This window comes from Notechis scutatus, chromosome 1 (genome assembly GCF_049901735.1).
Source record: "Notechis scutatus isolate UNSWTSFEM ecotype Mainland chromosome 1, rNotScu1.2, whole genome shotgun sequence".
Taxonomy (NCBI): Eukaryota; Metazoa; Chordata; class Lepidosauria; order Squamata; family Elapidae; genus Notechis; species Notechis scutatus.
The window spans coordinates 140677021-140695908 of NC_142009.1; the positions used below are offsets into that span (position 1 = coordinate 140677021).

General features: G+C 42.3%; 1 protein-coding gene across 3 annotated transcripts in view; it reads right to left on the reverse strand.

The window, feature by feature from the left end:
• The window catches only part of HS1BP3 (HCLS1 binding protein 3), a 102507-nt gene that overhangs the window by 59730 nt on the left and 23889 nt on the right, over positions 1-18888 (reverse strand). For all 3 annotated transcript variants that reach the window (XM_087947318.1, XM_026675550.2, XM_087947314.1), the window contains exons 5-6: positions 11833-11990; positions 10019-10154 (exon numbers count right to left, since the gene is read on the reverse strand). In XM_087947318.1, coding sequence (XP_087803444.1) covers positions 10019-10154; positions 11833-11990 — 294 coding nt within the window. The remainder of the gene's footprint in view (positions 1-10018; positions 10155-11832; positions 11991-18888) is intronic.

An 18888-nucleotide genomic window follows, 5' to 3' on the forward strand; every position in this document is an offset into this window, starting at 1 on the left:
TAATTTGTGCAGCCATGTGAAAATATTGCACCATTACAGTTGACCAGGATATTTTTGGTAACATTGTCTTATGCTCAGACATGTGATTGTGTTAAGACAAAAAAAAGCATCACCTATTCACAATCATTAAATTATGTCAAAAAAAAAAAAAAGCATAACGCATGTGGACATTGTATTACTGACTGCTGGAATTTAGAAAACTCTGTGTGGATTAGCTACAGAAATCCTGACGAATGGTTAATCTTATAAAAGAATGAGATCTTTAAAAAATCCAGGCCCAATATGGAAGTGGGGACTTTAGCTTTTGGCAGGAGAATGCAACTTTGGAAGGTATTAAAGTCATTATATTTTATGGAGTCAGAAAAACAAACGAAGCATAGCAACTGTCTGAAAATATTAAGCAATGTCATCCAATGGAAAAAAATGTGTAGCTGTTATTTAAAAGAAATTTATAGGCAGCTCAGACATCTAAGGACTATTTTTATTTAAAGGTTTCTAAACAAAGAAATCTACGTTCTATTTTTAAATCTAAACACATTAAGTCCACTTTAAAAAAGGAAACACATTGTTTGAATATCTTATCGTAATACTATCTTGATTTAACTTTGGCCTACTTTTAATGGAAAAATATCTATTCTAAATATGCCCCCCCCCCCAAATGAAAACACAAGATAATTGCTATGTAATGTCCAAAGACTATAACGCACTACAGATGTAGTACTATTCAGCCAAAAGAGATCCTACAATGGGAACTGCATCTAATTCATACAACAACAAAAAAGTATTCATCTGTACAAAGCCACTGTATCTAAAGTATGTTTTAGGGACAAGAACACATTTGGTAAATAATTGCATTTCTATATGAAAGTTACAAGAAATTATCTCAGCAATCATGAAAAATGGCTCAAAACTTACTGTGTAAACACAGAAACATCTATGTGTAAAAATATTAATGTTGAGCTCTCAAAGGGTACTCATAACTAAGAAAGATAGCTTATCATTCAATCTCACCAAATTTGCATAAGAATGACATTAACAGTGTCTTGGAAGGCGGAGCTCAGCCCCCATTTCCTGTATTAACAAGTACTTTTAAAGTGGTGCCTTAATTTATCCTATTCCTAACTGCCTCTTGACAGAAGCAAGATGTTATTACTTATTTGCCTGATAAAGAGGAAGGAATCAACAGCTGTTCTGGTTTTGCAGTATTTTGCAAACATCCATTCTATCCTCATCACTCTCTTTCCACTTTAAGGAGAAGGTGTTTTTCAACAAAAAGAGAATATCCTTCTGACCTGTAAGATTGGGCTCACTTTTTTAGCAGGTCCTGTCTTGTAGCAATTCAGAATGAAGATAAAATTGCAGAATTGATCAAAATCCTCACTCATGGAAAGCAAGCTTGTCGGCCTCTCCACGAGTGAGGATTTTACAAGCCTCTCCATGAGTGAAGATTTTGATCAAGCCTGCAATATTATCTTCATTCTGAGTTGCTATAGTTCTCTCATTCTCTGAAAATTTATCCGGCTTTGATGTCTTTTATATCAAAGATCTGATATTTCTCGGTAGTTAAAGTATAAGCCCTTTTTCCAAAGTCCCCTGTTCCCAGAGAAGATAAATAACATAGTGTAAGTAGGCCTTAGCTAGCCCCACAGTAAGAGTGATTTGAGCAAGTATAATTCTCTCCTTACCCCTATAACAACTTGACTTTATAATCTTCTCTACTGAAATTCTTTCTAAAGCAGGCATCTATTTGTAATTCAAGAGCTATGGTATTTATTCATTTATTTCATCAACCTTTCAAAGCTACTATATTTCCCAGCATCCACCTGTGTTTCTCTGATGAGAGAGAAGGCAGAGAAAATTAAAGAGTACTGAGGAACTTGTTCAGAATTGTGAGATCAATAAAAGGTTTCTATAACAACAGTGATCAAGTTGACCTATCAACTCAATTGATGTTTGTAGCTCTGATTCCTGAAAAATTGTTGGCTGTACTTTGAGAGGAGATTGAGACCTTCAAGAAGAGATTGGACTGCCACTTATCAGAAATGGTGTAGGGTCTCCCGCTTGGGCAGTGAGTTGGACTGGATGACCTATAAGGTCCCTTCCAACTCTGTTATCTGTTATCTAAGGTTTGTTGTGCCTCTGGAAGATTATGTTCAAACTAGGACTTTTTCTGAATTCCCGCTATGCTTACTTTGTAATTGCTAAACATCATATAATAACAGACAAGGCAAATATTTAATTTAAATATCATTACAAAAGCCAGATTGGGGGTGAAGGCTCTAGTCAAGTCCCTGGCTTGAACATTAATCCTGCAAAAAATGTTTGAAATTACAAACCTAGTGATTATGATAATTGCAGTTGTCAAGCAAACATCAGCCAGGAGAAAAAAAAAGCCAGATTCAGATAAAGTATGATTTCCTGCTAAAATAGTCAACTGAAAATTAAATTAATCCCTACTTTAAATCCATGATCTCTATCACACAAGGCAGCATTTCTTAAGTAGGACTGAGGTAGAAACAGGAACTTGGATAAAGGATACAAGGAAAGGTTTAAAATGAAGTTGATATGCTTTAGGATTATTGTCTTCTAGTGCCAAGCAATGCCTGAACAAGAAGGTCTGTTGGCTTTATCTTTAATCAGTTAATGGTCTCCTGTGTAGAAGTAATTTTCTGAGGTAAGCTAGTTAGAGTGAATTCCCAGTTCCCCAACAGATGCCCTCTAAATGCACTGGATTATCAAAACCTTCATCCAGCCATTTTACTTCTCCAGAGGCCATGGCTTTTCATGTTTGAGCTCAACCTGTAATCTGCAGAGTCAGGAAGCATAATGGGCATCAAAGTATCTGTGGACACCATGCTAGAAGACCCAGGATTAGAAACAAGAAGGTCCATTATCCAATTTCCTGTAAGGATCAAACTAGAGACATACAGGAAATCTACAACTGAACAAAAGAACATGACCCTCCATAGTTGTGGAATTTGGACAACTGATGTTCAGAGATATGCTTCTGCTTGCACTTCTGGAAACATCTTGTAGCTATTTTAACTAGTAACTGCTGATAGCACTGTCTTTTAAAAATATATCTAAATTGATGAATGAAAGCCAGGTGGCGTAGTGGTTAAGGCACCAGGCTAAAACTGGGAGATGGTGAGTTCTAGTCGCTTCTTAGGCACAAAGCCAACAGGGCGACCAACTTTCTGCCAGTCACTTTCTATCAACCCTAGGAAGAAAGCAACAATGGCAAATCACTTTTGAAATCTTATCAAGAGAACTGCAGGGATATGTCCAGGTGGTCACCAGAAGTCAAGACCGACATGAACGTGTAAAATAATACAGTAGATGACTATCATTATATTTGGGGAACAAACTTCTATATCTAATGTCATTATCCACTATATGAAGAAGGGTTTCCTTGTTCTGTCCTGAATTTACCATTATCCAGTTTCATTAAACGACTGCAATTTCTGTCATGAGAAAAGGGCACAAGTTCCTATTCTTTTTCTCCATCCCATGTGTAATTTTATAAATTTCTATCATGCCCTCACATTTGTTTTCCTAAACAAACAAAAAACTGCACAGTAACTTTTTACCTTGGGAGGATTGTTTCAGATTCCAGGGGGGGAAAAGAGGAAATTATATAATATAGAGGATAGGATAAAGCAATACCTAGAATTAATTTAGGATGTCTTCATTTTCCAGCCTTTTTTGTTAGCAAAATATTATTCCTGCTTTCTTAATCTGGTAGAACTGGAATCTCCTAAAATGTTTTTGATGCACTTGTTCTACTTTTAATTTACCTATAATATCTAGGTTTGGTACAATATTCATGGAATCAACTTTGTGCATCTCATTCATCTTAAGTCAGAAAAGCAACAAGATCTCGGTTTGGATTAGAAGATGGGCAGTGTAATGCTATGTTAAGAATAAGAATGCTGCATTTGAAGAGAATATAAATTTTCTGTCATTGCCATATTTTAAAAAAATATAAATATTTGAGCTGATGTAGTTCTTTTAGACTGGTATATATTTTAGAATGTTTATTATCTACTTTCCTTTATACACAGATCATCTTTCTTTAAGAAAAGGAAGAAGTAGATTTTATATTCAATTCTAAAGAGAGTCTCCATATATTTTCCTGTAACACTGCTAAATACCAGTGCCTTGAGGGCTCATAAAAACTAATGCACTATATATAATCATGAGTTCAATTCTCAATAGAATTTTGAGTTTCCTAGAAAGATTTGTGGCTATGTATATCTGATGAATCCCACACAGGCAACACAGACATTATACATTTGGGTTTGGGTTTGTGTATAACAGAGTCCCATGATTATACTGTATGTGGCCAAACAATATAAACTTCCTAAATGCAAGTTTCTTTTCCCCCCAATTTGCTGAAATACTTTGCTGAAATTTCAGCTACTCCCTTTCTTTGAGTTAGATTCTTTCTTAATCACAATGGAAATATATATTGCAGCATATGCTTGCTCATCCATTATTTTGCTCCGCTAATATCTCATTTTTGTAGAAATGATTACAAATGTTCTGTAAACAACAAGAGAATATGAAGGAGTAGAACATTTGTCCTTCTTTATCTGTGTCAGTGACCATCCAGAATAGGTTGTCAAGTTTCTTTACCAGGTTAGCAAGTGATTGTTTCTCCCATTCCGAGCTACATAAAAAGATAGATTGCAAACTTTCAGATATATTTTGCTTGACTTATTCAGAAATGATCATAATTTACATATGATTGGTGAATGATTTGGTTCCCAAAAATTCTTGTTTAATTCACAGGCCTCAAAAGTAGGATTTTCTTACATGAACAAAATATTTATCTCTGATTATAAAAATAAAATATAAAAAGGGGGGGGCATCACACACAATATATATTTCCCAGATATATAATTCAAATAAAATAGAGTTATACCTTGGAGACATTATATCTTAAAAGATCAGATGTGCTCTTAAACATAAAAAACATTGACATTTTCCTCTGAACGAGGTGTCCCTGATATGACATGTTATTACAAAATGTTCCATTATACATAATTAAGAAGGATCATGTTTCCAAGAGACCTTATGCAATAGTGTTTTTCTTCTTCTTTCCATTATGAACAGGTTATTAAAACTCTAAAATGTTTCTAACAGCCTAACTTCCATTCTCTCCTCCCACCCCAAATTTAAATGCAAGTGCCTCCCTAGCGTTGGTGATAGGTGATTCTACAGAATTTCAAAGAACTCTAGTTAAAATGTGAAGCATAGCTCAGTAAATTGAAACTGTAATATAGAATTATACTATTGGTAAGATCCAGTCTTAAGTCAAATTATCAGCAGATTCATTGAAATCGGTAAAATATAAATTAACTGTGATTAATTTATTCAAAATGGATCTGTTATAGGAATAATTCAGTCTGTAAACAATCCAATGATTTATTTAGAAAGCAAAGAACTGCTAGAAGAGGAATTGCTTAAAAGTGTTTGATTTATACCTGCAAGAAATATTTTCTCTATCAAAATGCAAGAATTTAGATGACTTCATAAATATCTAGAGTCCCCAATTACTCTTCAGTCTCTATATACTTCAGATACCAGTGTAGAGGTGCGGTGGCTCAGTAAATTAATGAAACTGCAGATTGCTCCAGCGATTCATGTCTTAGCACTTTATGTCAGGTGAGCTCCCATCACTTGCCTCAGCTTCTGTCCACCTAGCAGTTCAAAAGCATGTTCTATGCAAGTAGATAAACAGGTACCATTTCGGTGAGGAGATGAGTTGGTACTCTGTTCAGGCAGTCAGATTCCTGCCAGCTCTAAACCTTCCTAGGTTGCAGCACCCATTTATGAGGCAGCTCCAGGGAAGTGTAGGAAAAGCTGCAGGAAAAGCCATTTGTCTTTCTTAGGAAGAGAGTATGACCCACAACAAAGCTGGTAATTGGCAGCCAAACTACTAGTCTGCAATAGCATTGCGGTCTCCTGGTTAATGTAACGCCATATTCCAACAACAATAATAATAATGCACAAATGGAGACTGTTGTATTGGTCTAGACGGACACACCAGGCAGACACAGGAGCTGAAGAATAACGTTTCTTTATTTGAAGCAGTAACAGATTAACGTGGCTGCCCAGCTGGGCTGGCAGCCGGCTGGCTGGAGCCGGAGCCCCAACTCCCCCGGCTGATGCCGTTTGACAGCTCCTTATATAGTCTGCTGTCAAACGGCACCAACCAATGGGAACAGTAAGATGGTCCCGCTCAAAATGCGGACCAGGTTGAAGACTTAGCTAGTCAGGGACACAACACCCCTTTCCCCTAGCTAAGGACATGCGCTGCCCAGCCTTTTGGGAATACAATGGTATAACCGGAAATTGAACTAGTGAGGAAATTGAACTAGTGGCCAGGGACGAGCACCTGGCCTGGGAAGGAGACCCTGACAAACGTGGCAAGCAACCCTGCCCAGGTGACCTCCCGCCTGTGGCGGAGTAGGGGCCCCACATCCCAAGGGTTGTGGGTCAAATACTGACAGCTGCCTGCCTTGGAACCAACGCTGTAGAGATGGCAGGTCTAGCTGTGGCTTGCACAGAAAATGGCACCCCACCTGTCACCAGGCAGGAGCCTAAGAAGGGGAACCAGGTAAGATGGTGAATAACCCTGCCTGGTGACTGCCTGCATGGGGTAGGGCAGAGGTGCCTGAACCCTAAGGCTGGAGGCTCGTTGTGCTCTCCTGGCCCCCCCTTGGGACAAGAACATCCAACCTTGCCTGGGAAGGAGACCCTGACAAACGTGGCAAGCAACCCTGCCCAGGTGACCTCCCGCCTGTGGCGGAGTAGGGGCCCCACATCCCAAGGGTTGTGGGTCAAATACTGACAGCTGCCTGCCTTGGAACCAACGCTGTAGAGATGGCAGGTCTAGCTGTGGCTTGCACAGAAAATGGCACCCCACCTGTCACCAGGCAGGAGCCTAAGAAGGGGAACCAGGTAAGATGGTGAATAACCCTGCCTGGTGACTGCCTGCATGGGGTAGGGCAGAGGTGCCTGAACCCTAAGGCTGGAGGCTCGTTGTGCTCTCCTGGCCCCCGCAGGGACAAGAACATCCAACCTCCCACCTACCTAGCTTTCGCCCCCCTGGGGAGTGTAGTACTAATGACAAGGGAGACAAGCCAAGGTGGGAGAGACCCTGGAGGTGGGTGCATGGAACTTCCTTGTTCAACGCCTGACACCCCCTCCCCCTAAATACCGGATCCATCCCCCAGAGCCATTGGAAAGGGGGGGCAGAGAGAATTTTTATTATCTGCATCTCTGCAGAGCCAATGGCTGCACCCATGTCCACAATGGTGAAAAGCCTGAAATGGAGAAAGGCCTGGAGCTGAACGCAGCAGGCCCACGAAGAGCTGCACCCGCAGTAGGCCCATCGCTCGGCAGCAGGTGGAAGTCGAGGCGCTCGGGCTGTCGGCGGCCACGGCGGAGGCGGCAGCGGCGGCGATGGCCGGGACGGGAGGCGACTGCAGCGGAGGTCGCGGCGGCTGCGGAGAGAGGCGACGGCTGCGGATGCTGCGCGGCGGCGGCGGCAGAACGGAGGCTGCGGCGGCGGCAGGAGAGCCGGCGCGGCGGCGGAGCGAGGCGACGGCTGTGGAGGCCCCTGCGACGGCGGTGGCAGAAGAAGCGGAGGCCGCGGCGGCGCGGCAGCGTAGGCCGCAGCGGCGGCAGAACGGAGGCCGCGGTGGCGGCTGAAGAAGCGGAGGCGCGGCGGCGGTAGCGTAGGCCGCGGTGGCGGCAGAACGGAGGCGCGGCGGCGGCTGAAGAGCGGAGGCAGCCGGCGGCGGCTGAAGAGCGGAGGCCGCGGCGGCGGCAGCGAGGCGCGGCGGCAGAAGAAACGGAGGCAGGCGGCGGCAGCGGCATGAGCGCAGCGGCGGTGAGACGGAGGCCGCGGTGGCGGCAGGAGAGCGGAGGCGACGCAGCGGCGGCGGCTGGCGTAAACATGATGGCGGCAGAACGGAGCGCGGCGGCTGAAGCGGAGGCGCGGCGGCGGCTGAAGCGGAGGCGCGGCGGCGGCGGCAGCGTAGGCGGCGGCGGCGGATGAGCGGAGAGCGCGGCGGCGGCTGAAGAGCGGAGGCGAGCGGCGGCAGAAGAGCGGATGGCGGCGCGGCGGCAGCGGAGGCGCTGGCGTCCTTGGCGGAGCGGCTGTCGGGTCAGCCTGCGGCGGCGGCAGCATGTAACTAGCAGGCCGGATCGGTGGGGGGTGGAAGTAGTCTCGCCGGCCTTCACGGCCTTGAGGCGAAATCTGGACCTCTGCTAGAGGCTGTAGGCTTTGCGCTCTTGTAGCGCCCACGGGTGGGGGTTTTTCGCCAGCCTTCACGGGCCTTGGAGGCGACGTCTGTTCCTCGACTGGGAGGCTTTTCAGACTTCTGCGCTTTTGGTAGCGCCAACGGGGTTTCGCCAGCCTTCACGGGCCTTGAGGCGACGTCTGTTCCTCGACTGGGGAGGCTTTTCAGACTTCTGCGCTTTTGGTAGCGCTAACAGGGAGTGCCTTTCGCACGGGAGGCTAGAGTGCCTGTCAGGCAGTAACTTTCTCCTCAGCTCAGGGAGACTTCTTTTCCTCAGCTCAGGAGACTTCTTTTCCTCAGCTCAGAGAGACTTTTCCTCAGCTCAGAGAGACTTTCTTTTCCTCAGCTGAGGAGGCTCTTTAAATTTGGCGCGCGCAGAGACTGTCTGCGGCTCCAGACCTTCTGTGGCTTCAACTCTTTCTTCAGTGACTTAACTTCTTGCCTGGGTGTCTCTTCTGACATCCCACTCCTCGTCGCCAGTGTTGTATTGGTCTAGACGGACACACCAGGCAGACACAGGAGCTGAAGAATAACGTTTCTTTATTTGAAGCAGTAACAGATTAACGTGGCTGCCCAGCTGGGCTGGCAGCCGGCTGGCTGGAGCCGGAGCCCCAACTGCCCCCAGCTGATGCCGTTTGACAGCTCCTTATATAGTCTGCTGTCAAACGGCACCAACCAATGGGAACAGTAAGATGGTCCCGCTCAAAATGCGGACCAGGTTGAAGACTTAGCTAGTCAGGGACACAACAGAGACCATATGCCAACAACAACAATAATAATAATGCACAAATGGAAATGTGGAGTTTTTGAACTTAGTAGAGAGGATCACTATATATTTGTTGCATCTAGTATATTCCTATGTGCAACCATTGTATTTTTCATACTGTACATGGTTTAATTCAGAGATTATGAAAATCTGCCTACAAGCATTATTATGAGATTTGTACCCAGGTAATAGTATGTCTGTCTGTTAGCCAGTCAGACTGCCTGTCTGTCTGTCTATTTCCCATCTTTGCTATTTTTATAAATAGCTCATGGCGACAAACATACCTAATAATCCTTTCTCTTATTTTCCCCACAACAACCCTATGAGGTGAATTGATTCAGATGCATGTATACCTGAGCTGAATAACAAACTTATGCAGGATAGAAAATAGTGAACTTAAGTCACAATAAGACAGATTCTGCTTGAAAAACTTGAAAAGTTCAGCAATATAACCAATTACTGAGGGAGGCAATGATCTCCCTTGAGTAGATTTATTCAAGAAGTGGGTGGACAGGTATCTATCAAGAAACTCTTTAGCACTGATTGGTTCCCTTAGTACAGAGCTGGGCTCAATGTCCTTATGGCCTTTTCTGTTACTGTGTTTCCTACAGCTGGAATGAATTTATTAACTCTTGACTATTGTACACAATTCCTTTTAGCTCTGAGGAACTGCCTTGGAGAAGGATGGACGGAAGTTCTGAAGAGAAAAACATGATAAAGAATACAAGAAGAACTACAAGAATGGAGGAAACAACTATAGCTAAAATCCATACCTACTCACATTTATTTATACAATCCCAGTTTTGAAAAGAGTGTGGCTTTAGTAGGCTAAACCTAGAAGTTGTCTTCCAATCTTGGGCTGCTTGAGACAGACAGGCTTGAAAAGAGACGTCATACGCACACAACACTAAAATTATCATGCAATTCAAACAAATACCTCAATAGTTCCTCCAAGTCCTCAGCAGGACTAACATTTAACAGAGGTTCTTTGTCTTCACTGGCTGTCATCAACAGCAGTGGATCTCCGAGAGTTACCACTCCACCAAGATCTGGTCCTTCAAATAATTTCACGTCTAACATTTAAACAAAAGACAGGCAGAATCAGGTCAAAATACAGTGATAAACAGCAACTACAGCCTAAATAGCAATAGCATTTAGACTTACATACCACTTCATGGGGTTTTACAGCCCTCTCTAAGCAGTTTACAGAGTCAATATATTGCCCCCAACAATCTGGGTTCTCATTTTATTGACTTCAGAAGAATGGAAGGCTGAGTCATTCTTGAGCTGGTGAGAATTGAACTGCTGGCAGTCAAAAGAATTAGCTGGCAATGCTGCATTCTAACCACTGTGCCACCATGGCTCTAAATGAGTTGGGTAGGCAAAGAACCTATTGGAGTTGCATGGGTGCAAGAAGAATTAACACAGAACTAGTTTCATATGATCCAGTTTCATGTAGGCCCCATCCACATAGAAGAATAAAGAGGTTTGCAAAGTGGGGACTATCAGATTCAATTGATCTATGTCACATTGCCATGAATCCTGAATTATGCTAAGTTGTATCACCGGCTTCCACTGCCAAACTATTTTGAGAGGAAATCAACCCCCGAGAGAATAAGATTTTATGATACCAATTTGCTTCTGCATAGAAAACAGGAAAAAATGACCCTTATTCCTTTTTAAACATAGAGTTATTTCATTCATTAGGTATACTAAATGAAGCATAGTTTATACTAGGCTTGGAGGAAGCTTTGAAATATTGTTGCACTACAATTCTCTAACCAAGAAAATTGATTATGGTTAAGAGAATTAGCCTAACCAAGAATAACCAATGGCCCATTCCAGTTTTACATAGTAAGCAGAAAAGTTAAGTGGATACTATATATCCTACAGACAGGATGCAAGTATTGTTTTCTTTCTTTAAATTATCTCAGTCTTTTTAAACATTTTGCATGAAGGATTTATGTAATAGTAATAGTTAACATGTTGAACAAGGACTAAGTTCAAACTTTCCCTTGGCCATGGAGGTTCACTATGAGATTGTTGGTTATTGATGTAAGGATAAGATTGGGGGGTTGATTGATTTGATCTGTCAGAGAAAATGCATGGTAGAAAATGCAATAAATAAATAAACCTAGCTAAATAAACTAGGTAAGGAATTGCCACTGTGAAATAAGTAACTACAGTATATCCAGAATCTAAGACAGAGTTTTAAAACCAAAGATTCCATGTTTTGTGACACTTTTTAAAATCCTATAGAGCAGTGGCCCCCAACCTTTTTTGTGCCACGGCCTGGTACCGGCATCACAAAATGATCTGCGGCCCGGTACCGGCATCAGCACGCATGACAAGGCAAGGCAAGCTGAGCGACCGGCCAGCCAGCCGTCCCCCGCTTCTCCCCGCCACCTTCAAGTCCACCAAAAAGTCCTTTGTCGATGGGCTTCGCTTTGGGACGGCTTCGGGACGGTCGCTCAGCTCACCTTGCCTTGGGTGCTGAAAGAATCCTCGCGCCTTAGTTTCGTTCGAAGCCCCCCCCCCCTCGATGAAACTAAGGCGCGAGGATTCCTTCAGGACCCAAACGCCGCTTTCCAACCGGAAAAGCTCACCCGGAAGCACTTTCTCGTCAAACAAGATGGCAGCGCCCAGCAAACCGGTGGCCCGGTAGGAAATGTTCCACGGGCCGGTACCGGTCCGCAGCTGGGGACCCCTGCTATAGAGTATATAACAAGAAACTTGATTATTCATTAATACCTTCTTTGACTGCCAATATCTTCCTGTTGCTAGGGGATGAAAAATCTTCAGACGTGCCAAATAGTTCTTCTCCTGGATCCACTTCTCCATGAAAAATTGTTAACTTGGTTTTATCTTCTTGAGCAGGAGAGAATGTGGGCTTCTTGAGTTTTTTAGATCTAAAATTTTAAATAATAAACCAGAAATTACTAAGAACCTTCTGGCAGGAAAGATTTCAATTTGGGATGTTGGTATTAAATCCTTTTCAACTATGTCGTTACTTTGATTTTATGAGCCATGAAAGAAGAAACATGCTGCCATTGCTCCATGGTTGAACTGCTCCATGGTTCTGAAAGTTTATTGAAAAATAAAGAAAAATAAAGAGTCCTCACTCTGCCATTCTGACCCAATGTTAATTGGGTCCTTGATCTGCATGGCCTATAGACAGTTTGGTGTAGTGGTTACAGGGCAGCGGTCGCCAACTGGTGGACTGTGGCTCACTGGTGGGCTGCGAGAAATTTTTGGTGGGCCACAGAGAAATGTCACCCCCAGAGCACCCCTCAAAGCAATTAATCCAGGCTGCACAGAAACACAAGGCTGTGCCCCCCACATGGCCTGTGGGAACCCTCCCCACCCACTCACTCCTTGCCCGGCAAACTTGCCTGCTAAGTTGCTATTTTTCCTTTTTTTTTTTTTTTCAAGCACAGCCGAACCTCCCTTAGGACTGAAGGTTCTATTATTCAGTGCAGACTCAGGCAAGCAAATTTTGCGATGGACTCAGGTAGCTGATGGCAGATAGATAGATCACTGAATGATTCTGTGAGCAACTCGATCTGCCTGCCTGCTTTGCCTAATTTTGGGTAAAAGTTGCTCTTTTTTTTAATAAAAAGTTCAATATTTACATACATGGTGTGAGTTAATTTTGTGAGTTTGCTTGCTCGCAAATTTTATGAGTTTGCTTGCTAGCAAATTTTATGAGGTTGCTTGCAAGCAAATTTTATGTGACAGACTAAGCTGGCCCATGACAGATAGATAGATCTCTGAATGAATCTGTGATTCTGTGAGCAACTCAATCTGCCTGCCTGCTTTGCCTGATTTTGGGTAAAAATTGCTTTTTTGTAAAAAATTCAATATTTACATACATGGTGTGAGTTAATTTTGTGTTTGCTTGCTAGCAAATTTCATGAGTTTGCTTGCAAGCAAATTTTATGTGACAGACTGAGCTAGCTGATGGCAGATAGATAGATCTCTGAATGAATCTGTGATTCTGTGAGCAACTCAATCTGCCTGTCTATTTTGCCTAATTTTGGGTAAAAGTTGCTTTTTTGTAAAAAATTCAATATTTATATTTATAATATTTACATACAAGCCATGCCCAGCCAGTCACATGACCATCAAACCACACCCACAAATTAGGCCATGCCCACAGAAACAGTTAGTGGTCCCTGGGATTTAAAATTATGAGTTTGGTGGTCCCTGAGGTCCAAAAGGTTGGCGACCCCTGTAAATAAAGGGCACAGGCTAGAAGTCTGAGTTTTAGTCTTATTTTAACACAAAACCAGCTGGCTAACCTTGGGCCAGTCACACTCTTTCGGTCCTGGAAAGCAGGCAATGACAAACCAATTTTGAAAGCTTGCCAAGAAAACTTCAGGGACTTGTTCAGGCAATTGCCAGGTGTCAACATTAACTCATAGGCATACATACACATATACACACTGAATGGTCTATCCTATAACCATGGAGCTGTTGTTTCTACGCCATCTGCTTTAAATGTGACATATGAAAGATATTAATGGAAAGAATATTTATAGTTGATCATGAAATATTGTGAAAAAAAAATAAATACAGTAGTAACAGCCAAACTTGTCAAGTCTTTTTAAAAACAAAACCAGCAAATTTTATTCTACTTGGAAGAAAAAGGAAACCATACAGATCCTAAAAATATGTTGACATGTGCCTCCCAGCAATTCGTAAAGAATGGAAGATAATTCCAAGAAATATATTTCCATGCCATCTGGAAGTAATGGTAGCACACAGTTGCAGAACAGAGGGAAGGCATAGCTCAAATGAATTCAACAAAGCAACCGTTAAAATTGAATATTGTAGATGGAAAAGCTGGGGCCAGACCTTGTGAGGCCAGTTTTCTTTTTTTCCCAGGACCACAAGGTATAGTGAAACATTATACCACGTATACATGTCAATACCGTATCGCAAGATGGGTGGCATATAAAATCAATCAATAAATAACTGAACCTAACTGAACCTAACTATAGAGACATTGACTCAGGGGTGGGATTCCACTGGTATAACAACTGGTTCGGTGATTGCGCACGCATATGTGCCAAATGCGCACTCCGCATTTAAAAAAGCTCTTAATACTTACCTTCTATGCCAGTCCCTGTGAATAAGCCAGCTGAGGCATAGCAAACCCTTCTGCCGCATGAATCAGTCGTGCTTTAAAAAAAAAAAGGAAATAAAGCACAGGAAAGAGCAGGGGCTCATTGCAGCGAACTGGTTGGCTGCCAGCAAGGGGTTCGCCTGAATGGGTCTGACCCAGTAGAATCCCAGCCCTGCATCGACTTAAGAATGAAAGAATATTAAACCTGGAAATTTATTAAGAGTAACACTACTAAACTAAACTTGGCTATGAACTAATTTTAACCATTACTGATACTTAGGGAGAGTGTTGTTGCCAGATATCTTACAACTTTCTTTTCTATAGGCATCAGCGATGAACAAGTTGGTGACTGACAATAACTAGCAAGGTACATTTCCTAAGGTTACTTCAAAACAAGGAGGCTCTGGGCTTCTGAAATCTGTCTGTAGCAAGTTCCTGCAGTCACAAGCCATTCTGATGAGAGTATCCCTCAGTGGCGTAAGATGTACAAACTCAAGAGCAAAATATTTTAAGAATACATCCAACCCCAAAGACAACAGCGGTTGAAAGAATGCCTTCTTCCAAATAAGGCTGGTTATGCTGCCAAGTTCCAGTAATGGGGATTAAGGGAGAGAACACAGAACAAGAGGATTGATCAGAAATGTCCATATATCCAGCATGACATCGATAAAAGGAGCCGAGAAAGCATAACATGTTCCGTGGGAAGAGACAGATGCCTACCCAGCTGTCAGGTTTCACTTACATAGCACAGTTTGTAACTTCTCCAAGTGCCTCTTTTTCTTTTTCTTTTTTAAGTTGAAATATGGAAGGCTATTTCTAAGGGTTCGTTGCTGCTGGACTAAAACAAGTCATGAGCTTCCAATTATCACTGTCATTCCAGTCATTGCTGATTCATTGCTAGTACTCTGGGTAAATAAAACTGCAATGTTCCCAGAACATTGTTCAAATTCTGCAGGAAAATGATACTTTAGTACTAAAGAAAGTTTAGAACAAATATATATTTGCTCTCTCTATATATTTGTTCTATGAGCCCGGTGGCACAGTGGTTAGAATGCAGTACTGCAGACTACTTCTGCTGACTGCCTGCAATTTGGCAGTTCAAATCTCACCAGGCTCAAGGTTGACTCAGTCTTCCATCCTTCCGAGGTGGGAAAAATGAGGACCCAGATTGTTGGGGGCAGTATGTCGACTCTGTAAACCGCTTAGAGAGGGCTGTAAAAGCACTGTGAAGTGGTATATAAGTCTAAGTGCTATTTCTATATATAGACACAATTATTTCCATTTGCTGAATAACTTTAATTGCTTTGGAGATATTAAAAATATTGTTTTTAATACATATTTCTTTAATTTGTGTCCCTTTATACAGCATATGTGTTCTTATCAGAAGAATGAACAATAGTTTTCCAAGATATTTCCCTATTAATTTTATTCAGTTGCTCTATATACAGTACATGAAGCCAATATAGGTTAGAATCTGGTTCACAGTACAATGCATAAGCAATGTCTTTTGCTAAGGTCATCTCTGTTGGGTTATAACTTTCTTGCAGAAGAAAAAGGCACAGATAAAACCGATTTCATAAACTACCATTATAGCGTGAATTTGTTTTAAGGTTGATAGGAAACACAATTTGCTTACTTACAATGATGAGAAATGAAAGTTTCAATGTTAATCAAGCTCCTAAAACTCAGTGTAAGGTAAAGTCCTGTCCTAAGCAGGGATTGCACCTCAGTTCTCTTTTCACTTATCTCCTCTGAACGTTGCTATATTTTGTTGTGTAAAGTAAAATTAAATCAAGCTAGCTTGGAAGTCCTTTGTCATCTAAGGGGGTCCTGAAGAAAAGCAGGAATTTTTTTTCCACATTTCCCTTGCAGCCTGTCTCATGATTCATCTTTTTCACTAGAAAACAGAAGATTGCCTGAGTCTTCAACGGTATCCTTCAACAATGGAACAGTAGGTTGTGATTCAAGAAGACATAAAAGAAGTAGGAAGCTATGCACAGCTAGAGGTAATGGAAAGATAACATTAGAATTTTCAGTGCCAACTGTTGTATTTACACAGAGGTCGGAGGTCCTATTGAGCTCCATGAAGTCTACACAAAATAAAGAGAGGACTAATTATTGCAACTTTTTCTGATATGTTTATTTGAACCAGTTCTTTTCAAGCATTACTTAAAATTGGTAGGGAAATAATAGGGGAAGAAGATGCTGCTATAAGGCAGCTTGTAAATGCCCCGTTCAGCAATATTATATAGAACCTCATAGTAGGAACAAATGAGGATGGAACACAAAGCCACTTGCTTCCTTGTTCATCATTTTCAAGTACAGGTGGTTCTCGACTTACAACAGTTCATTTAGTTACAACGGCTCTGAAAAAAAGTGATTTATGACCATTGTTGCATCCCCATGGTCATGTGACCAAAATTCAGACACTTGGCTACTGACTCATCTTTATGATGGTTGCAGTGCCCTGGTGTCCTGTGATCCCCTTCTGTAACCTTCTGACAAAGTCAACGGAGAAGCCAGATTCACTTAACAAATGTGTTACTAACTTAGCAACTGCTGTGATCCACTTAACAACTGTGGCAAGAAAGCTCATTAAATGGGGCAAAGCTCACTTAAGAACTGCTTCATTTAGCAACAGAAATTTGGGGCTCAATTGTGGTCATATGTCGAGGACTACCTGTAGTTTGGAGTAAAAAAGCTGCAGTACCATTCAAGAAAAAGGATGGTCCCCATTTCAGTGGCGGTATTCGACTGGTTCTGCCAGGTTCTGAAGAGCCGGTAGGAGTGATGAGCAGCGAAGACCAAACCGGTTCTCTCCACTGCTCTAATGGCTCTGCTGTTGAGCTCATCCGCGTGCCCGGGCTCCCATACTTACCTTTATCCGCTGAATTTGAAGCGCAGCTGCTTTGCGCGGCACAGAATAGTGCCGCGCGGCAGCTGCTGAAGCGACCAGGATCATGCAGGCTTGCAGGAGGCGAGTTAGAATGCCTCTGTGCCTGCGCAAAGTGCACGTTTGGCATGCGCATGCACACACAGTGTGTGCACGCGTGCAAAGAGCGCCCACCAAGCCACATCCACCGAACCAGTGGCAACAATATTTGAATACCACCACTGCCCCACCTGTAATATGAGGATAACCTTGCTAACCCTGAATTCACAGTAAAGGAAGTCCAGCACATTGGGAGACAGTCCCAAATCCTTGAAATGGGAAATATTTATACTGTTCCAAGAAACCTATTTGGAAAATTTCATTATGCAGCAATTCATAATACATATACAAGGTTGGTTTCTATCTGGATTATGTTTTTATACATAACTTGAACAAAACTTGGTGTCTTATGAATATTCAGCTGATAAGGTCCAACAAATAAAATTCACATGACTCACATTTAATAAGCTGAATGACAGACCTGTTAAGAAATGATATCTGGGATTCAAAGGGCTATCAAACTGAGGACAAGGGGCTGGCCTGATTGAAGATGCTATGACCTGGTGGAAGTTGGTCCCTCCCCCCTTTCCTCCCCCTTTCCCCCCCTCCCCCAAAGCATAGATTCATGGGGCAAATATCAGCCACATGCTTTTTAGGCTCTCCTCATTCCATATGAGGCTTACCATGAGTAAATGTCTATGAAGATTCTCAGTCATCCAGGTCATGGTTGTCCCAAAGGTGCTTCTTCAAGAGGCAATGGGGCTTTCTGGTTTTTCTTTGAAGATGTTCGCTTCTCATCCAAGAAGTTTCAGAGCTGAAGAAGTTTCTTGAAGAATTGCCTCTTGAAGAAGCACTTTTGGGACTTACCACAACTAGCAGAAAGGGGACAAAGCAACTGCTCCAAGTAAAGAGAGCTAACTTGGCTCTGTCTGTGGACTTTCAGAGGTAGTTGCACTGTCCTTTGAAATCTGGCCAGGGTCTGTGCAATGTCTGCACATCTGAAAAGGACAGGACAAGCATAGATGTTGCTCTTCAGTCTTTTCTGTACTTCTATGCTTATCTGTACTCTACTGTTTGTTACTATTTTGGCCAGGCAGTCAAAAAAAGTAAGGATGGAAAACATAATATCCTATTAAAATGCAGATAAACATAACTCTGTCAAGGAACCAGGCTTTACTTATTTTAAGATTTTACAATGTAAATTAAGTCTGAGTTGACACATCGAAACCATGGGAACTACATTGGACTTAAGTCTGCAATTCTACACAGTGCTTTTTTTGAAACAAAACAAAGGAAAATGGGCAACCCAAAGCTTGAATTGACAAGCCAAAAGAAGACATTCACTGAAAGGTAAATCACAGCATATTCAGTGCAATCCCCTTTCCAGGAAACAACCGCTGAAAAACTAAGAAAACAACCTATGCTAAAATTGTTGTTCTATTGTGAGAACGGTGGGGAAACAACGTGGGTTTAGTTAGGTTTGTATCGCATTTATAGTTGACTTTTGGTTGGTTGTTACTATCTGACATGGGGTCGCTGAGAAGATTGGAGGTTGGCCAAAGGGTAACAGCAATGACAGGCAGAAGTTAATATGCTGGGAGATGGGGCATGAACTGTACCAAGGAAAGAGCAAATTTCTGCTTCAGGGCCCCAATTTCAACTCACCAGCCAGATATCCAAATCACCGGCTAAATTGGGTTCAAGCTCATGTTCTTGAATGCCAGCTTTGTCTGCAATAAATTTAACC